This window comes from Nicotiana tabacum, chromosome 5 (genome assembly GCF_000715075.1).
Source record: "Nicotiana tabacum cultivar K326 chromosome 5, ASM71507v2, whole genome shotgun sequence".
Taxonomy (NCBI): Eukaryota; Viridiplantae; Streptophyta; class Magnoliopsida; order Solanales; family Solanaceae; genus Nicotiana; species Nicotiana tabacum.
Window position 1 is genome coordinate 138,228,395 of NC_134084.1, and position 21,085 is coordinate 138,249,479.

General features: G+C 37.6%; 1 protein-coding gene across 1 annotated transcript; it reads left to right on the forward strand.

Moving 5' to 3' along the window:
* Positions 1-6,471: 6,471 nt before the first annotated feature.
* Positions 6,472-9,264, forward strand: LOC142180994 (uncharacterized). The gene is made up of 7 exons (XM_075253104.1): positions 6,472-6,642; positions 6,755-7,090; positions 7,592-7,624; positions 7,808-8,122; positions 8,277-8,441; positions 8,590-8,726; positions 8,811-9,264. The coding sequence occupies exons 1-7, from the start codon at positions 6,472-6,474 to the stop codon at positions 9,262-9,264; spliced, it is 1,611 nt and encodes a 536-aa protein (XP_075109205.1).
* The last annotated feature ends 11,821 nt before the right edge of the window (positions 9,265-21,085 follow it).

Genomic DNA, 21,085 nt, shown 5'->3' on the forward strand with positions numbered 1-21,085 from the left:
TACTTTAGGGTCCAAGTTAGGTATTTCTTTGTAACTCCAAGCAAAGACATCCCTAACCTCCTTGAGTAACTCAATATCAGTGTTTTCTTCATCAACTTCTAGTAAAACACTTAGGTAGGTGGGTCTTGGTTCTTAATTAGTGTCAAGGCTAACTTCTTTTAAGGAATCAATCATTGCCTTCACCCCTTCTTCAAGTTCCGGAGGAGCATTTTCTGCATCTTAATCTTCTTAAGGGTCCCCGTCGTTGAAGGATATGTGATAACATGGTGAAACATTGTCCAATTTCTCGTCATCCTCTATTAGAGATGAAAAATCGTGCTCGCCTTGTGCAGTAACATGATACGAAGAACCCACACTTGCTTCGTCTTCATCACATTCTTTAGTGTAGATCACAGTGTATGGCTTCATCTTTAGAACCTCATTACACAAAACCATGACTTTTGTGTGTCGCCTCATTCTAGAAGGAACCAGACTTTAAAAATCCTTAGAGATCTTCTGAATTTTGGGCGAAGCAGGTGTCCTTGTATTTCGATAATTTCTCTGGAACTTATTCCCTTTCTTTAATGGACCCAATCTCTCAAATGGAAGTACTCACAGTTGATTCTCCAGGTCTATCAAATAGAAGGCCTGTTAGAAGCGACAGATTTATCTTCTACAGTGATATGATTGGTGTTCGCCCTTCTTATGGAGATGCACACTGGTGATGGTTGCTTGTATCCCAAACCTTCACATGGTTTCCTCGTAGAAGCTTTTGATAGGAGCTTCCCTAACTTTGATGACTCATTGGGATTGTATCCAACTTTTGCAAATAGCCTGTAAGCGTTAGGATCAAAACATTCATTTGTTTGCTTTATACGGAGTGACACATTCTGCAAACAATTTTAGGCCACAAACCCCGCAAGTGGATTTGAGGACGACTTTATTGCCTCAATTCGTTTTACCGGAAGAGTTAATTCCTTTAGAATGTTAGTTTGGAGATTAGATGATTCATCTTCATCTTTCTTACTTTTAGGGACATATTGGAGTGCATGAGTTACTTTCTTGCCATAAGATGCAGTATCCCCTCTATAAGATTTATTCAAGTTAGGTTACACCTCCTCAGTAATAGCTTTGGCTCTACCAGTAGTCACCTCATCCCTTTAGTTGTGGGCTCGTCATTCTTGCTTTTCATGGCATCATCAGCTTTTAGCTCCTTTACAATGCAGTTCTTCAAGTAGAACTTTACATCAACGAAGTGTGACTCAACCTCGGTGAATGGCTCGTCATCATCAATTATCTTCTTCTCAACTTCACATTTGTAGTATTTCAAACATTGATGGTAGGTAGATGGAACCACTTTATTCTCATGTATCCAAGGCCTTCCAAGCAAGACGTTGTATGAAGTCTTTGCATTAATCGCATGCAACCATGCACTTGATTGCATATCTTCAATGGTGATTCCCAACCTGATCGCACTTATGGCTCTTTCCCCCCTCTTGGTTGAATTCTTTGATCATCAAACGACTTTTCAGAGTTCGTTCATGGAAATACCAAGTTCTTTCACAGTGCAATTTGACAAGATGTTCACTGAAAATCCTCCATCAACAAAAATTCGATTTACTCTTTCATCACACATATAGACAACCATGTACAACGAGCGGCTATGAAGAGTGTCACCTAGTAGAAGGTCGTCATTTGTGAACGTAACTTTTTCCTCGCATGTGTTAACTTCTTGAGGAATAGACTCGATGAGATTTTCTGAAGAAGGTTCCAACGGTAGGTCATCACTCTTTTCTTCCCCTTTATCAGCATTGCAACAAGAGGCCTCAATACCATCACGGGAAATCTTCATGCGAAACCAACATGGCAAGTAATCCTCCAAGGTCATTGGATGTCTTGGCTTTTGAGGGTGGTGCACCTCCACTTTTGCTTTCCCCAAATGCCTAACTGGATTCTGTTTCATTGGTCTTTTTACCATCATTTTCCTTATTGATTGTTCTATCGATTCTTTTCGTGAGCTCCTTTTATGGCGCCTACGACGAGTCACCAACGTCCAACCTTCATCATCATCAGGTTTATTGACTTCAACTTTGTTGTTCTCCAATAATCCTTCATCTTTACTTTCTTTAAAACCACATAATTCATCCGAACTAAATGAGCCAAAAGTGATAGATACTTGGTTTGTGTTTCCTTTATCATCTTCAAGCACGATCTTCTTTTCACGAGACAAGTCTATAACTTTGTCCTTAAAGACAAAGAACTTCTTTAGAGTGTGGCTCACAAGTCGACGGTATTTGCAGTAATTTGGGTCATTCGTTTTACTAGCTTCATTCGGCCGCTTCATCTCTGGAAGCTCAATGAGATTTAACTCGAAAAGTTCTTCAAAAATTTCTAGCACATCAGAATCCAGAAATGGGTACTCCTTCTCTTGAATTTCTTTTAGAGTCAACTTACCACTTGGTTTATCTTGAAAAGAAGTGGATTTCATTCTTTTCTTCTTGCTCACCTTCGTTGTGAACTTCATAAGTGATGTGTTGACATTCATAGCTTCTTTGTTTTCAGACCTGGGTACGAACTTGCTCCATTTCCTGACTTCTTGCTTGTTGTTCCCTTTGCAAGGCTCATAGATAGGAAGCCTTTCATTTCCAGCGGAGTCCATGCTTAACTCCATGTCGTGGGAACGACTTGCAAGTTCTTCAAATATGCTAGGATTGATACCTTGCAAGATGTAGCGAAGTCCCCAATGCATACCTTGGATTCATATCTCTATGCCAGAAGCTTCACTAAGCCTCTCTTTGCAGTTGAGGTTGGCATTTCTCCAACAATTGATAAAGTCGATAACTGGTTCACCCTTTCGTTGACGAGTATTTGTAAGTTCTATCATACTCACGATACGTCTCGTACTATAAAAGCGATTGGGGAACTCTTGATCTAATTAATCCTAGTTATCGTTAGATCCAGCCTCGAGGTCTGTGTACCAGTCAAAAGTATTTCCTTTTAGCGAGCGGGCAAACTACTTGATAATGTAATATTCATAAGTCCCAACATTGTTGCACGTCTCAACATAGTGCGTCACATGTTGATTTGGATTACCTTTACTATCAAACTGTTAAAACTTTGGAGGTTGATAGCTAGCATGTATCTTCAACATATCGAACCTTGCAGTGTACGACTTTGCATATGTAAGGGAGGATTTGGCAGCAACTTGATACTTGTTCTTAATGGTTACTTCAATAAACTCCTTCAGTTGATCGATTGGAATCATCCCTTCAGATGAGACATGGATAGCTTTAGCGGATGCTACTTGTCTTTGGGGAGAATCACTTTCTCGAACTTCTAGGAGCTTGCTAGGTGCGTGGGTAGATTCTTCTTCCATCAGGATTTCCATCTAATCTATTAGCTTGTCGATTATAGCATTTTGATTTTGCATGCACTTGATCAAGCCAACGATTGCTTCCGTCAAGTTTTCTAACTGCTCCTCCACAGATGAAGTGCTTGTCACCATGGCTTACATGATTATCGTGGGTGATGGAGAGTAGCATCAATTTTTGCACAGATTGATCCTTGATTGGCCCACGCTATGTGGTGTAAGTTGGGAGGATCCATCACTTGAAGCATCATCATCTTCCTTTACAGTAGAGTGCTTAGATCCGGAGAGGTCAAGCTGAGCAAGAGTTTTCTTGATCTTTTCAGCAACATCGCTTCCTCCTTCAGGTGCGCTTGTGGAAGATCTTTCTCCTTTTGAGGATGAAGATCCGAAAATAGAGGTTGATGCGGATGGCACTTGGGGTGCTTGTTGTCCTAATGAGCTTGCTTTGCTCCTCGTAATTGGTCTAAAGCTTTCAAAGGTAACATCGAGGATGCTTTCCATATCAGCATAGAACCTGGAATTCGCAGCCTTGGTGGAAGTTGAACTGGAGTTGATTTTCTTTGAAGCCATTTCAATGTTCTTGAACTTTGGTGATTGAAAAGTTGAGATGAAAGGTAGAGATTGTCCCACTGGGCGTGCCAGAGTTTGTAGATACTAAATTTGCATCGAGAAAATAAAATCAAGATCGAAAAATATTGCAACTACTGTAGTATTTTATTTCAAATATTTGAGTGTTACAATCTCTATGAATCCTCTGATTCTTCCTTCCAATAGTAAATAAATTCAAGGGCCTTTGAGCTTGATCTTGAATCTATATTTTTATCACGAACGATTATCTTGAATTCAACTAGCACAAACTTTGATTTGAACTCGTACTTCTTGAATCTTGATTTAATCATCGTTCTTGAGCTTGAACATGATTTCTTGAACTTGAACTTGATTGCTTGAAGCTTGAAACTTGTAGAGAAATTTGCGGCGTTTGATCCACGAGCTCTCTCTTGCTTCTTGTTATAACTTCTGGTCTCCTTTTTGGGTTATGAAGATCCTTATTTATAGTTTTGGGAGGGAAGAGTTATGATAAGAACAAACTCTTTCCGACCAATGAGATTGAAAATTGACAAGGACGCATTTAATTGGCCAGAACATGTCACTTGCATACGTGGCGCAAATTTATTGGCTTTTAATGTGACTTGGCATGCCTTGTCATTTTGACACGTGATGCGATCCCATTGGCTCTTTCGTTTGACTTGGTGTGCCACGTCACCTGACATGTGGCACCAAACTGGGCCTCTAGGAAGTTGGCTCATTACTTGTAGCCCAATTAAATGGGCTAGACCAATAGATTTGGACTTATTTATTGACCCATATGTCTTGGACTTATATAATTAATCCAATTATATTAGCCCGTCATATTTAGTTGAACTGACATATTTAATATATAGTCCAAATTATTTTATTAAATTTAAATCCAATAAATTTGTATGCCTACAATATCAACAAGAGTACAAAAGATAATCCCAAATACCCCCGAGAGAATAACCTCACAAGATCACTCCAAAATAAGGAGATCACACAAAAGTTTCCTAATATTCAACTCTCTGCAAACAACTCTCAATAAAGAAGGAGAGGAAGAAACAAGAAATGAAAACTCAAGTCTTGTTGGTGTGTCTAAAATGAACTAATGACCTTTCCTTTTATAGACAAAAAAACATTGGCCTCCAAGCTGTAAAAGAAAAGATACAACTTGTACAAATGATATCCACCATATAATGTAATATTTTTGGGCCCCGGAGAATATTGCGAGCAAGGTCTACTTTGCAAATAGGCTTATGTTTGTATGAGATGAACTCCACTAGCCAAAATATTGGTCATATTACAAAAATTGTGATATATGTATTATTGTTGGGAAGGTAAAAAAAATTACTTGCTGATACAATTAATTATTGCTTTTAAATGAAAAATAAAGTGGAGCAGAAAGACCGATTTTTCGAGCCATTTTACAATGAGAGTACAAATACTTCATTCCACTTTGTATGAATATTAGATTTTCCTTATTAATTTGTCTAAAAAGGAATGACATACTTTTATTGTTTATTAGTAATTAGAAGTAATGACATATTTTTTAACTGTTAGTAATTAGAAGTGTGTATAGTCACATAATGATGGGTTTTACAGTACCTTAGCTTTATGTTTTAATGATCTAACAAACTTACTGTCAAAGAACAAAATAAGGAACCTGATACACTTGGTACACAATTCAAATCAACGGACTTAAGCTAATGTGAGTTGTTGTGACTTCAGAAGATAAAGATTCAACACAGGGACCTGATCCTCTTGGGTTCCCCTAATAGTAGTACGAAATCAACTGTCTACAGTTGGAAAGTGAACTGCCTGCACTGTACACGCAAACAGTGCAGCACAGTACAACAGTAACTTCTCATTGACCAACCAAGTTATTACATCATTCAAGTGATGTCATCCAAGTTGTATTAACAAAGAGCATTACAACAAAACATCATTTGAACACTTGAGAATTCATTCATGCAATCCAACCATCTATCGATCAAGCATTCAATTCTCAAGTGCATCAAGAACAAAGTACAACACTACTACGGACCAGTTCCTACAGCAAGTATCTTGTATGTATTTAGTTGAGTTGTAACTTTATAATTGTTCTTCATTATAATTCCTACTTTGCTTATTCTAGAAGCTTTAATTAGGAACCCTTTGAAAACCATAAACTCTTAGTGTTTGTGTCGTGACTAGAGTTAGTCATGAGTTAAAGTCTTTGTAATAGGTGTATTGCAAAGTGGCTTGTAATAAGTGTATTACATGTTAGTGAGGGATTAAGAGTTTAATTCCTAGATTGCATAGGTTGTAATCTAAAAGATTGCTAAAAGTGAAGTTGAAATCCTACCAGTGTAGGTTGTGGTTTTTTATCCCATTGAGTAGGAATTTTTCCACGTAAAAGTTCCTTGTTCCATTTACTTAGTGTTTTATTAACTTCATCTATGGAAACCTATTATGACATAGTCTCTATATAGTTTGGTGGACTTATATATTCTATCAATTGGTATCAGAGCGGGTTCTTTCTAATGGGTTAACACCTAGAAAGGATCCTCATGGCTGCTCCACCAAATTTTGAAGAGGGTCAGTCTACCTACAGACCACCTAGGTTCAATGGGCAATACTATTGGTGGTGGAAGACAAGAATGTGTGACTTTATCATGGCAGAAGATTTCGAGTTGTGGATGTTATTTGTGATGGTCCTTATGTCCCTCCCTACAAAGAAGGTCGGAGACCCCGGTGAGACAGTGCCTAAGACGAGGAAAGAATACAACGATGCAGATAGGAAAGTTATAGAGAAAAACTTTCGTGCCAAGAAAGTTTTGGTGTGTTGTATAGGACGATGAATACAATAGGATCTCAGCCTGTCAATCCGCCAAGGAGATATGGGAATCTTTACAAACAGCATACGAGGGAACCACTCAAGTAAAGCAATCCAAGATTGACATGCTCATTACTGAGTATGAGGTTTCCAGAATGAAGGACGATGAATCTATTCAAGACATGCATACAAGATTCACTTCCATCATAAATGAGCTATACTCGCTTGGTAAAATCATTCCTAGGAGCAAGCTTGTGAGGAAAATTCTCAATGTTTTGCCCAGTTCATGGGAGAGTAAAGTGAATGCCATTACTGAAGCAAAAGATTTGCAGGCGTTAACCATAGACGAGCTAGTTGGAAATATGAAAACCTACGAAATGAAGTAGAACAAGGATAGTGAAAGAAGAGAACCAAAGAAGGAAAAGAACCTGACACTCAAGGCTGAAAGCAATGACTCCATTAAGGAGGACAGTGACATGGATTACTTAACCAGAAGGTTTCAGAAAATGGTTCAAAGAAATAGAGGTATACCAAAGAGAGGCAGTTCCAACAAACCAAAGAATTATAACCTCCGTCATTTATTTAGAAAGCCAGGGCATTTCATCAAGGATTTCCCTCTCTTGAAGCAAGAACATTTCAAACACAACTCTCATAAAGTAGCCAAGAGGAACCCGGTTCCTGACAAATGCTTCAAAAGAAAGGACGCCACTAACAATGTTGTGAAGTAAGCTCTTGCAGCATGTGGAGATTCCTCCGGTGAGTCTGAAGAAGAAAATGATGCAGGTGATAACTCTATGATGGCAGTTGATAGTGAAGCCAATGAATATGATTAAATATTTGCTTTGATGGCTCAGTCAGACAGTGATGAGGATGATGACAATGATGAGGTAAATTTTAGGGATGTTTAGAGAAATCTGAAATACTACTATCCTAAGAAACTCATGTCATTAGCAAATGTGTTAATTGATGCCTATCATAGTCTTGTAGATGATAAGGATGCTTTAACCATAGAGTTAGGAGATGCTGAATAAACTAGAGATGACCTGGTAGTCTGTGTGGTTGACTTGAAGGAAACCATAGATAATCTGGAAAATGAAAAGGATGTTCTAACTAAGAAAATTGCTAGTGTAGAACATGAAAGAGATAATTTGATGGTAGTAGTTGTTTATTTAAAAGAAACCATCAAAAATTTCAGTAAAGAAAAGAATGACTTAGTGGAGAAAGTTGATGCGTTGGAGCATAAAAGAGATGACCTCTTAGTTGTGATTATAGACTTGAGGGAAACAATAGAGGAAATCAAAGTAGAATGTAGGCCTGGAAATTTTGAGAAAGGAAAAGAAGTTGCTAGCGAAGCACATATTAGACTTGAAAATGAGTTAAACGTCGTAAAAACTAGTTTATGTGCTGAACTTTGAGAAAAATAGGCAGCTTCAAGCAGAACTGAAAAGAGTAAAAAATGATCTTGAGAAGTCTCTTAAGTAAACCTGGTCCTCGGATGCTATTACTGCCATGTACGTGAACAATGGTTGAAACAGGCAGGGAATAGGGTTTCAAAGGGAGAGAACTCCTTATAATCCTCATAGCAAATATGTTACTGTACCTGATAATTGGTTGTGTACCTACTATGGGAACAAAAGGCATTTCAAAGAAAATTGCCAAGTTATGGTTCAGTCTCTTCAGAAAAACAAAGTCTTTGCTGAAAGAGTAACTGTTGAAAGAGGACCAGGTGCCGCCCATAAAAAGCACAAGTTACCTGCATGAACTAGAAGAGCACTTATTCATCCTCTTGTCTATTACAAGGGACCCAAACTTGCTTGGGCTCCTAAATCTAATCCTTCATCTCCTTGTGTAGGAAATAGTAAAAAGAAGTGGTCAACAATGGTTTATGGACAGTGGATGCTCAAAGCACATGACTAGAAATACTATGGACTTTCTTTCACTAAAAGCCTTGCAAAGAGGGGGTATATCCTTTGGCAATGGGAAAAAGGGGTACATTCTTGGAGTTAGTAAGATTGGGAAATAACTCACTCACTCTATTGAGAATGTGTACTATGTAAATGGTCTCAAGTACAGTCTCTTGAGTGTTTCTCAAATATGTGATAAGGGAAACACAGCGGAATTCTTGTCAAAGATATGCACAGTTACAAATCTAGTAACTGGTGTAGTGGTACTTATGGCCAAAAGATACAAGAATATCTACGTTGCTGATTTTAAGTCCCTACAAAGTGGTGATTTGAGTTGCTTGAAAGTAGTTGATGATGATGCTAAGCCGTGGAATAGAAGACTGGGACATGCAAGCTTCTCTCTACTGAATAAACTAGTTCAAAAGGACCTGGTTCGTGGTCTTCCCAAGTCAAAGTTCAAAGAGCACAAGGTTTGTGATGCTTGCGCTAGAGGGAAGCATGTGAAATCCTCATTCAAGCCAAAGAAGGATGTCAGCACCTCAAAACCACTTGATCTCCTTCATATGGATCTATGTGGTCCTATGAGAGTACAAAGTAGGGGAGGAAAAGATACATTTTTGTGATAGTGAATGACTATTGAAGATTCACTTGGACCATGTTCCTTAGAACAAAAGATGAAACTTTTGAAGTTTTTGTAGCCTTTGTGAAGAAAATTTGAATATGGAGTCAAAAGTTGCATGCATCAGATCAGATCATGGAACAGAATTTGACAATGATAAGTTTGATGTATTCTACAATAAAAATGGCATTACCCATAACTTTGTAGCCCCAAGAACTCCACAACAAAATGGAGTTGTAGAAAGGAAGAACAGAACTGTTGAAGAAATGGCAAGAACAATGTTGATCGATAGTGGCATTAATAAGAACTTCTGGGTTGAAGTTGTCAACACTGCATGTTACTTGGTGAACAGGTGCATAATCAGGTCTCTTTTGAACAAAACTCCCTATGAGTTGCTGAATGAAAGGAAGCCCAAGCTGACTCACTTAAGAACATTTGGGTGCAAATGTTATATTCTCAACAATGGAAAGGATTAGCTTGGAAAATTTGATGCCAAGAGTGATGAAGGAATCTTTCTGGGATATTCCTCTCAAAGTAAAGCCTACAAGGTATACAATAAGCCGACTCAATTTGTTGAGGAGAGTATCCACATAATCTTTGACGAGTCCTACCCTTCCTATGAGAAAAACAACAAGGATGATCAAGATGGAGAGCCTCTGATGGTTCTAGGAGAAGTTATTAATATGGCAAATGGAAAGGTAGATATGATGAGTCAAGTGAAGGAGTCAAGTGAAGGAGACAAGTGAAGACAATACAACCTCTTTCTCATCAGTCGGAGAGGAACCATGTACTACAATTACAACCACTGAAGCTGAAGAAAGAGTGGTTGATGCAGTTCAAAGTACTTCACGGGTAGTTGAAAGAAGAATACAAGAAAACCAATAAGGATTACCCAGCTCGTCTATAAATGAAGCTCAAGTGCCCAATTGGAAACATAAAAGCTCTCATCCTCTTGAAAACATAATTACCCCTCTGGATTCAGGAGTCCAAACTAGATCAAAAGCCAGAAATTCGCTTGCCTTCTCAACCTTTCTTTCCTAAATAAAGCCCAAACATATTAAGGAAGCCTTAAAAGATGCAGACTGGATCATAGCTATGCAAGATGAGCTGCATCAATTCGAAAGAAACAAAGTGTGGCACCTGGTACCTAGACCCTCAGAACGTACCATCATAGGAACCATGTGAGTATTCAGGAACAAGCTTGATGAACATGGGAATACTACAAGGAACAAGGCAAGGTTAGTTGTCCAAGGTTACAATCAGGAGGAAGGAATTGACTATGATGAGACTTTTGCTCCAGTTGCTCGTATAGAAGTTATCAAAATCCTCATTGCCTTTTCATCACATATAGAATTCACTCTGTTCCAAATGGATGTCAAAAGCACAAATGGCTTCCTCAAGAAAGAAGTGTATGTAAAGCAACCTCCAGGTTTTGAATGTCATGAATACCCTGAATATGTGTTCAAATTGGACAAGGCGTTGTATGGATTGAAGCATGCTCCTCGAGTTTGGTATGAAAGGTTGTCAAAGTTTCTCTTAAAAAATGGTTTTACAAGAGGCAAAAATTGACAATACTTTGTTCCTAAAGAAACGGGGGAGGAACCTACTCATTGTTTAGGTATATGTTGATGATATCATTTTTGGGGCAACAGCTGATTCACTATGTGAGAAATTTGCAAAACTCATGGGAAGTGAGTTTGAGATGAGCATGATGGGTGAGTTGAATTTCTTCTTGGGTCTTCAAGTGAAGCACTCCACGAAGGGTACATTTGATATGGAAGTATCAAAAGTAATTTACACTCCTGTTGCCACTGACACTTGACTGGACATGGATGAATCTGGCTCTCCTGTAAATCAAACAGTGAATAGAGGAATTATTGGGTCTCTTCTCTATCTCACTGCCAGCATGCTAGATATTGTCTTTAGTGAGGGACTGTGTGCAAGATTTCAGTCAAATCTCAAGGAATCTTATCTGAAGGCTGCCAAAAGAATTTTAAGATATCTTAAGGGAACGCAGGACCTCGTTATGTACTACCCTTCAAGTGACAATTTTAATCTTATTAGGTATGCTGATGCTGACTATGCAGGTTATCTTGTGGACAGGAAAAACACATCTGGAATGGCTCACTTCCTAGGATCATGTCTTATTTCATGTGGCACAAGGAAGCAAAATTCAGTAGCTCTTTCAACAACTGAAGCAGAATACGTTGTTGCAGCCTCCTACTGTGCTCAGCTTTTATGGATCAAACAACAATTAGAAGATTTTGGAGTGTATACTAACTATGTGTCTTTTCTGTATGATAACATAAGTGCACTCAACATGGCCAAGAATCCAGTCCAATATAAAAGAACCAAGCACATTGATGTGAGATATCATTTTCTCAAAGCCAACGTGGGAAGGGACTTATCTGTATGAAGTTTTGCAGCAAAGAAGACCAAATTGTAGATATTTTCACCAAAGCACTAAGTAGAGAACACTTTGAGAGAAACAGATTGGCACTGGGGCTAATAAAGCCTAATTGGGAACCTGATTCCTACTATATAGCTATGAAAATTACATACAGGTAAAATTAGCTAAAGTGTTTTCCGGCCAAGTCTAACTCACTTCTATACCATTACAGGTAGACACGCATGATTATTATAGAAGTTGCTGAGGAAATGCATAAGCAATGAAAGAGGGTTGAGCATTTTTGAAAGATCGATCAAAAACATGGTTCTTGTACCACAAGTCAGTAGTCTTGTGTTTTTCTCATGCATATCTCAAAATAAATAAAAAAATGATTGCCACGTCATCAACCTTTTTAGACCCTGCATGTCACGTCTTTTCATTCAAATCCTTTCACTTCCCTCTGAAATGCTGCACCTCCCCACAAAACTATCGCCATTTCAGAACCGGTTTCTCTCTTCCTCAAAATTGCCTCTTCTATCATTAAAACCCTCTCATGATCATCTCTCTCTCTCTCTCTCTCTCTCTTCTTCAGCCCTTCTAGAAATTTCAAACTTATTCTCTACCATGGCTGAAGATTACCCAATCATTCCCACAATTGAAGAGAAAACCCTAGAGCAAACCCTTGACTCCTCCGTTTATAGTGAAACACCTCTCACCATTCCCTCTTCCACCACTGTTTCAAGTGATACTCCTAAACCTGATTATCCTTCACCCTCTATCACTCTCACTACTCCCTTAGACAACATTCTCCCACCAAGTGTTGAGAACTCTGAAATCCCCAAAATCGATAGTTTCTCTTCTCTATCGCCTGATATTCTCTCAGCACAAAGCACATATGGAGAAAATAGTGAGACTCCACATGCAAAAAAGGGTTCTAAGGATGGTATTGATCAGTCTACAGGTACTCCCGTCCCGGATTTTGTTGCACCAATAGAATCTCAGGAGAGAGAGGCCATAGAAACATGTTGGTTATATCTTCTGAAGGAATAATGTATGAGGTCACCTCAACTATGCATGAGTCTCAAGGGGAAAAGACTCAGTCGTTGGTAGGAGAAGGAACGATGGTGATCTTTGAACAACTTGCACCAGAAGAAACTACTAGGACCCCTCTTGAAAGACCTGACCCCTCTCTTGAGGAAACAAGTCATCAATCTTCTTCCCAGGTCAGTTTTGACCCTTCTCCTTCTCCTCACTTTGATGCTGAGCCTTTGGAAGTAGTACCTTCTGCTATGCGGTCCAGTGATGAAGAAGATCAGGATAATATTGCTCTACATGTGTTTATTTCCAGAAGGAGGCCAGTAGTCACTCCTGAGCCCTCTCCTAAAAGACCTACTACAAGGTTGCAAAAAAAAAGTGGCTCTTGAGTCTACCCTGCATAAGAGTAACAGGAGTAGCAAGAAAAAAGAAAAAAAAGCTAATCAATGATGGAGAGATTATTTGTGACAAGAACATTCCTATTGTGGAAGTGGATGAGGAAGCTCAAGAGGACCAAGTTCCTTGGTGAAAAGAACTGGGAAAAATAAACAATCTGCTGAAAGTGTTTCAGAGGAGGCTATTGGAACGCCCAGTAAAAGTAGTGACAAGTTGAAGCAAGTGGTGGTTGAAGAGTCATTGTTTGATGATGATGTTCTGGTGAAATCAAGTGGGAAGGCTAAGTCTAGTGTGAAGTTTGGTAAGAGGAAATTGGAGAATATGAAGGAACCCGGTTCTGTGAAGAAAGTGAAGCGTGAAAATGTGTCTGGTAAAGAAAGGTTGAGGTACTAGAAAGTTCTATGGCGTCGCACATTTGACCCAGAAATACCTGAGATGGCTGGTATGAGGCGAATTCTTGAAATGGTCAAATTTCAATAGTGGGGACATCTGTTCAAAGTGGATGTGCCCAAAGTCTATGAGGATGAGGTCCATAGTTTCTATGCTGACCTCTTCACTATTGAATCCGACCATACATGTGATTTAGTTAATGGTGTAGACATTGTTATGGACTCTGCTATGCTAGGAGACATTCTTAAGGTTCCTACTGATGGCATGTCTTCTGTTAAGGAACGAGCAGTCCAGCGGAGGGAACGGGTGCATAAGAAAGCTTTGCTTCCTGTGTATCAGCTCATGTTTGAGTTGGTGAACAAAGTTCTGCTACCTCGCACTGAGAGAAGGTCTATCACATCCATGTCTGATCTATATCTGATGGAAGCATTGGATGGTTTTCGATCTGTTAATCTGCCAGCCATAATGATTGAGCATATGCAAAAGGTTGCAGCTTTCAAGGATGGAAATAATGGTATCCCCTATGGATTTCTTCTCACGCATGTCTTCAAGTTCTTTAATGTGCCTTTGGGACAGCCCAAAGTGGGGACCAAAAAGCAGACTTTTCGCAAACTACTCTAGAGGAATGTGAATGTGTTGAAAAAGGTAGAGGGGTAGGCAGCACTTCGACAATCTGACAGCTCATCAATGCCCAGGACAGTGCTACTGAGGAGATTAGGAAGTTAAAGGCAAGGAATGTTGTGAGCACGTGATTTTTGCCCTATATATGAATAATTCCCAAAAAATTCCAACAAAATAATTTTTCTTTATTTTTTACAATTTTTGTGCATTTCGGTGTCATTTCCTTGATAATTGTCGTATTTTAGTTTATATAAAATACAGAAATATGCATTTTGCATTTAGGTTTTAGTTTTATATTTTAGTATCAATTAAGGGTTAATTTGTTTAGACAAAACATGAAAAATCACAAAATTAGTTCACTTTTGCATTTTAATGATTTTTATTGTGAATTTGTCATGAAATAGTTTTTTTTAAACAATTTTAGGAATTAATTAGTCTTTGTTTTGAAATAATTAGGATTTCATGTTAGTTTTACATCTTTATAAAAATTAGAAAAATTATAAAAAAAATTAAAAATGAGAAAAAGGAAATAAAAGAGAAAAGAAAATAAGAGTAGAATAATCTGGGCCAATTCCGTTCTTAAAACCCCCCAGCCCAAATGGATCCCAGCCCAAAATCAATACCCATTCCAACCCATCCCAAATCACCCCTCCTTGCCCATGACCCGACCCGTCCATCAGTCAAACCCACAGACCCCTAATCCCAAAACCCACCCCTCTGTGACTGTTCTTCTTCTTTGAAGAACATGCGAGTCAGGCCTCAAATCCGTCCCAATAAATCGTCAAAATTCACGCGAGTGAGCATCAAGGCCTAACCCACGCATCCCTCTACCTGTCCTCTTGCTGTTGTTAATGGATTTTCTAAGGCCAAGATTCGTTTCTGTTCACTCGCTCGATTTTGAGAGGAGGCACGCGATTGGAAGGTCCTAGAGATGATTCGTTGGATGAATGTGAGGCATTGGATTGATTTCGTTCAATCCAAGCCCCACATTCATCAGGGATTCGTTTCAAAAAAGGGCTCAATCTGATTCTTTGAAAAAAAAAGAGGTTCGGAGGTTCGATTTCTAATTTCTATTTTGGTTTTCTGATTCTCGGCGTTTGTTTGATTGATACCGAACCCTCGTTGTTTTGGATTTTTTTTTTAGTTTCAATCCCAGAAAATACAGAAAGGATCCCAGATTTCTATTTCTCTTCGTTAGAGTAAAAACAAAATGAAACAAAAATAAAAAAAAGAGTTTCGATTTCTTCGCATATCGTCTCTGGTTTAATCGTGCGTGCGATGGAGTTGGTTTACAAATGGAGCTCGTTTGAAAATTGCTGAGTTCGCCGCTGTCTAAATTTCTGATTGCTGCTCGCCTTTGCTATTGATTTGGTTGTGTTTCGAACCTTCTGTTATCAAAAGAAGTTCGAAATTTCAGGTTCAATCTTCATCTCTCTGTTCTTGCGATTCTATTTTGTTTTAGTGCTTTGAACTATGTGTTTCTGTCTCGAGTGCTCTATTTGTGCTGGGATCGAATCTCGTGTTGAATGAATTCATTCTCAGTAGTATGATGTATTTGAGTATTTTCAGTTAGTAGAAGTCGATTTGAATAGTCGTCTTTCATTCCCTACATGTCTTGACGGTTATTCAAGCTTGAAGAATATTCTGAATCAAGTGTCGTCGACTTCAAATGAACAATGTGTTCATGTTTATTCTGGTTTTGTTTAGTTTAGTTTACATATGAATTAAACTCTGAAATTGTCTACCCTGCAATACTGGTACGAATCTGATCTTTTGACAAATGCGTTTGATCAAAGTCAGATTTGATTCTTGGTCATTTGAGTTAGTGAAACACGTCATTTGCTGTTAGAATCAGTTTGATTAGCTATTTGATAAAGAAACTTATTATTGTTCAAATGATCCATAGTTCAGTAATGGGTTCTTTAGAGCTTGTTGTAAATGTTTGGGTTCAGTTTGCTCGTATAAGCTCGAGACGAGTTCCATAAGCACTGTTTGATATGTCTATTTCCTTTCATCCTGTCATCCTTCCAGAATAGGACTATATTCTCTGGGTTCTTCTTTTCAGTTTTAAGTTTTGTTGATATATGCTACTGATTTAGCTAAAGACCAGCTTGAACTCGTGTTAGTTTCGCGTTAAGTGATTTTTTCAATGGTCCAGGTCTGTTTGTTTCAATTGTTTGGACTTAAAATTTAAGTTTGAGGTTCAGTTGTGTGAGTTGTTCTTCGGTGGTTCTATTTTGCTAAGCTACAACTTTCCTCTCGCCTTTCTTTGGCTATTCAAATTTGTCTCGAATGATGTTTATAGGCATTTGTCTCAATCTCGAAATGTAAATGTTGTTCAGGCATCCATGTGCTATGAATTTGCTGAAATTTGTTCGCGTATACATGGTGGAGTTTGTTCTCTGATGTTTTCTGTTGTTCATGGTATGGTTTTGTTGATTTTAGTTTTAGTTTCAACGCAAAATTGGATATGGTCTACGTTAATATCGATTCATGTTTATTCCCTGATGGATCCGTTTGGTATTGTTGTTTGCATATTGATTAATTTGATCCATTGGCCCACTGCATCTTAAGGTACATGAATTACTTTTTTTTCTTTTCGGATATTTATTGTGTCTTCTCCGTTAGGATTAAAATGGTATGCTTGATTTTAGAGCAGCTGGTTTGTTTTTGGATCTCATTATCTGTAGCTAGAATGTTTTTACCTGTGGCTCAACTTTTTTTTTTTACGAATTCAAAATATATAAAGGGGAATCCTGATTTGTTACCCTACTGTTTCCGTTCGTCTTATTAGTATTAATTAATACCTCGTTTCGTGCTTGCCAGTGGTTAGAGGTAATAGGCTAGAGACAATCTGTTCGTAAAATGCTTGGGCAATTCCGTATGATTGGAAGTAATTTTCTTTTTAATATGGTTTCCCACCATTTCAGCTTCTATAAATCATGCTTTACGATAAATTTCAAAGCAAAAGAGAAGAACAATTCATGAATATTCATAGGCTGCTTTAATTGGGTACAACCCTTTGGGACAATTTGAGGCGTGCCATGTCGAACAGAAGGACAATTGCATGGCCCTCACTTAATTAATTTTATTCCTTTAGAAATCGAGGTGTGCCATTTAGTTGAAATTCCATGGCCCTCGCAAAGTGCAAACGCGTAGTTGCTTTAAACGCGCTCTTAATAAAATTACCTTCCTGAACTCGGGTGCGCATTGATGCGACCCAAATCCAAATCTCGATGAAGTCGAAATGTGTTGACAATCACGGGCGCATTGATTACGACGGGGTTCGAAACGCGTTTTCACGATATCGTAATTCTTTAAAATAAAAAGCGGTTTACGAATAAAAGGCACATAAGCTAGCAGGTATTAAAATCAGATAAAATCAAATACAACAGTTAAGCGACCGTGCTAGAATTACGGAACCCGGGAATGCCTAACACCTTCTCCCGGGTTAACAGAATTCCTTACTCGGATTTCTGGTTCGCGGACTGTTAACAGAGTCATAAATTTCCTCGGTTCGGGATACAACCGGTGACTTGGGACACCATTAATCTCTCAAGTGGCGACTCTGAATAATTAATAATTAAATCTCGTTCCGATTGTCCTTTAAATGGAAAAACTCCTTTACGCCCTTACGGGTGTAGGTGAAAAAGGAGGTGTGACAAATGTCATTTTAGAGACTCAGCTAAGTCAGGCTCAAGAGGCACCAGGGTCCTCTAGTTCATCATGTGCAGAGGTTGCTTGTCTGACCAAAGAAAATGCTGATCTCAGGCAACAGGTTGAGAACCTGAAGGAGAAATTGCTCGCAGAGCAAATTCTCGGATTGATCTCGTTCTCAACACTCTTTCTACTGCTTCAAAGCCCTCTTCATCTAGTGTCTCCTAGGCTAATCCACCAGTGACCGGTGACCGGTGACCAGTTTCCAGTTTATCTTTTTTATTCTGATGACTTTGTGGTAGTTGTTTTTGTTTTTTATTGTTTTGTTTTGTGCTATGGATGGAATTCACATGCACTGCTCCTGTTTTCAATAGTCCAAATTTGCCTTTGCTGTACAGCAATGGCTTATCTTTTATAATCTTAATGAAGACTCTTATCTTTTGCTATAAATGCTTTTGTTTCTCTGCTTCTCTTTTCTATCATGTGGTGTGCACATAAGTGGCATGAGTTGGCTAGGCTAGACTTCGTTATGCTGCTTGCTTGCTTGTGTATTTTTAATGATGCCAAAATGGGGAAGAGTTGAGTAGAGAGGAGCAAAATTGAAGGGACTGATTCAGGAGAAAGCACAAATTCAGGGGGAACTTATGTCGTTCCTGTTACTCTATCTGGTTTTTGTTGTTCTAAATATGATTGTCAATTTTAAAGTTTGTCATCATAAAAAAGGGGGAAATTGATGTGTTTTACAGTACCTTAGCTTTATGTTTTGACGATCTAACAAACTTACTGTCAAAGAACCAGATAAAGAACCTGATACACTTGGTACACAACTCAAATCAACGGACTTAAGCTAATGTGAGTTGTTATGACTTCAGAAGATAAAGAATCAACATATAGACCTCATCCTCTTAGGTTCCCCTGACAACAGTACGAAGTCAACTATCTACAGTTGGAAAGTGAACTACCTACACTGTACACGCAAATAGTTCAGCACAGTACAACAGTCACTTCTCATTGACCAACCAATTGATTACATCATTCAAGTGATGTCATCCAAGTTGTATTAACAAAGAGCATTACAACAAAACATCACTTGAACACTTGAGAATTCATTCAAGCACTCCAACCGTCTATCGATCAAGCATTCAATTCTCAAGTGTATTAAGAACAAAGTACAACACTACTACGGACCAGTTCCTACAAAAAGTATCTTGTATGTCCTTGTTGAGTTGTAACTTTGTAATTGTTCTTCATTGTAATTCCTACTTGGCTTATCTAGAAGCTTTAATTAGGAACCCCTTGAAAATCATAAACCTTTAGTATTTGTGTCGTGACTAGAGTTAGTCATGAGTTAAAGTCTTTGTAATAGGTGTATTGCAAAGTGGCTTGTAATATGTGTATTACAAGTTAGTGAGGGATTAAGAGTTTAATTCCTAGATTGCATAGGTTGTAATCTAAAAGATTGCTCAAAGTGAAGTTGAAATCCTACCAGTGTAGGTCGTGGTTTTTATCCCCTTGAACAGGAATTTTTCCACGTAAAAGTTCCTTGTTCCATTTACTTACTGTTTCATTAACTTCATCTGTGGAAACCTATATAGGACCTGCTCTCTATATAGTTTGGTGGTCTCATATATTCTATCACATAAATATTATGCTATATTTAATACCATAAGTTTTCAAAAAATTTATAGCCACGAAAATATTGTGGCATATTTAAGATCATAAATTTTAATTTTTTTTGTTAGTCTTTGTGTCAACTGTCAAGTCAAATTATGACCACAAAAAAAAAAAAAAAAAGGAGAGCAACATTTTATCTTTTTTCAGCAATTCTTAAGACACCAAAAAATTGTCGTTCAGCAGTACCCTTTTGAAATATTAAGGGCCCGTTTGGCCATGAATTTTTTTCACTTTTTTTTTTTTTTTGGAAATCAGTGTTTGGCCATAATATTTTCAATATTCACTTGAAGATGAATTTTGAAAATTTTCAAAAAGTTATTTTTCAAAACTCTTCCAATTACGCGCAAAAATTTAAAATCAACTCAAAATTATATTTTATTTTTTTCTCGAAAATTTTACAATTCTTATTTCCAAACGCCCACTAAGAAAGGGAGACTTTGATGGAGATATATGACTTGCTTAATCTAATGGGACAAGGTCACACAATCTTGGAAGTAAAGCTTTGCGATTTCATTGGCTGCTGTTTTAATTTCCTTGAGTCAGAGAGTTAGCAAGTGTTCCAAGATTAGGTTTTGACCTTTCTTTATTCTTGGGTACCAGTCAACAATTCTGAGTCAGTCCTTTGACCAGAGAGATTTATTAATTTGTCTTTGTGACTCTTTGTACAATTCAAATATTACGACTCTCGAGAGTCGCATTCTTAAAAAATTAGAGTACTACTACCACTATTTTAAGGTTGTTTTATTTGATGATAAGTTGCGCTTAGTCCAAATTCGCATAAGATTCTCCTTAAATGAAACAAGATTAGAATTTGATAATGATGTTAATCTTCGAATGTTTTTTTTTATTTTATTTATCAGTATTTAAATAAAACAATTGTTAGATATATACGGTGGAGAGGTCAATATTTCGTCAAATAGTTATTTTAAGACTATCTTATGAGATCTCTGTGCAGCTTATATTACACGGATCGACTTTTTTATAATGAATAAAGTGAGAAAGCATGAGTACTACTGCGTGGACCAACGAGGAAAACTAAGAAAGTTTGCCGACCAAAATGGTGCTAATAACAACTAAACAATATATATTGGCACAAACACTTTAAAGGTTGAATAATTGTATTTTAAAAGTAATTTATTATACGAACTCAAGTTTTATAGCTGAAAAAAAATACTCCCTTCAATCCATTTTAATTGATTTTTCGATTGTTTTCACACATATTAAATAATCCATCTTTTAACATAAATGAACTATGAAATTGTTCGTAGTAACCTTTTCTATTTCTTTATTTTGTTCATTGAAAATATAACAGATACTTCGAGATCATTTCAAGGGCAACTTTGAAAAAACGAAGTTAATTCCGTCTTGAACTTGATATATAAAAAAACCAAATACTATAGACCACACAAAAACTAAAAAATCAATTAAAGTGAATCTAAGGGAGTCTTTTATGGGGTGATATTCAGTCTTGTTCAATGATTTTTGCATGGAATCTAAAGATAGTAGAATATATTAGATTTTTCAAATTGAAGAATAGTTTGATTTTCCAAACATTAAATGAAGCATTATTAGATTCCGCAAAGAAAATTTTAATATCGTTAGTCCATCCAAGATGCCTAACAGCTCTTCCCCACGCGGGAAGAGATTGAAACATTAATTAAAT

Excerpts from the sequence above, each read along its gene's own strand:
- LOC142180994 (XM_075253104.1), top strand. The coding sequence starts at position 6,472 with ATGGCTGCTCCACCAAATTTTGAAGAGGGTCAGTCTACCTACAGACCA. Across the intron at positions 7,091-7,591 it reads CGTTAACCATAGACGAGCTA|TCAGACAGTGATGAGGATGA; the intron begins GTTGGAAATATG and ends TTGATGGCTCAG. Across the intron at positions 8,123-8,276 it reads TTGAAAATGAGTTAAACGTC|GGAATAGGGTTTCAAAGGGA; the intron begins GTAAAAACTAGT and ends TGAAACAGGCAG.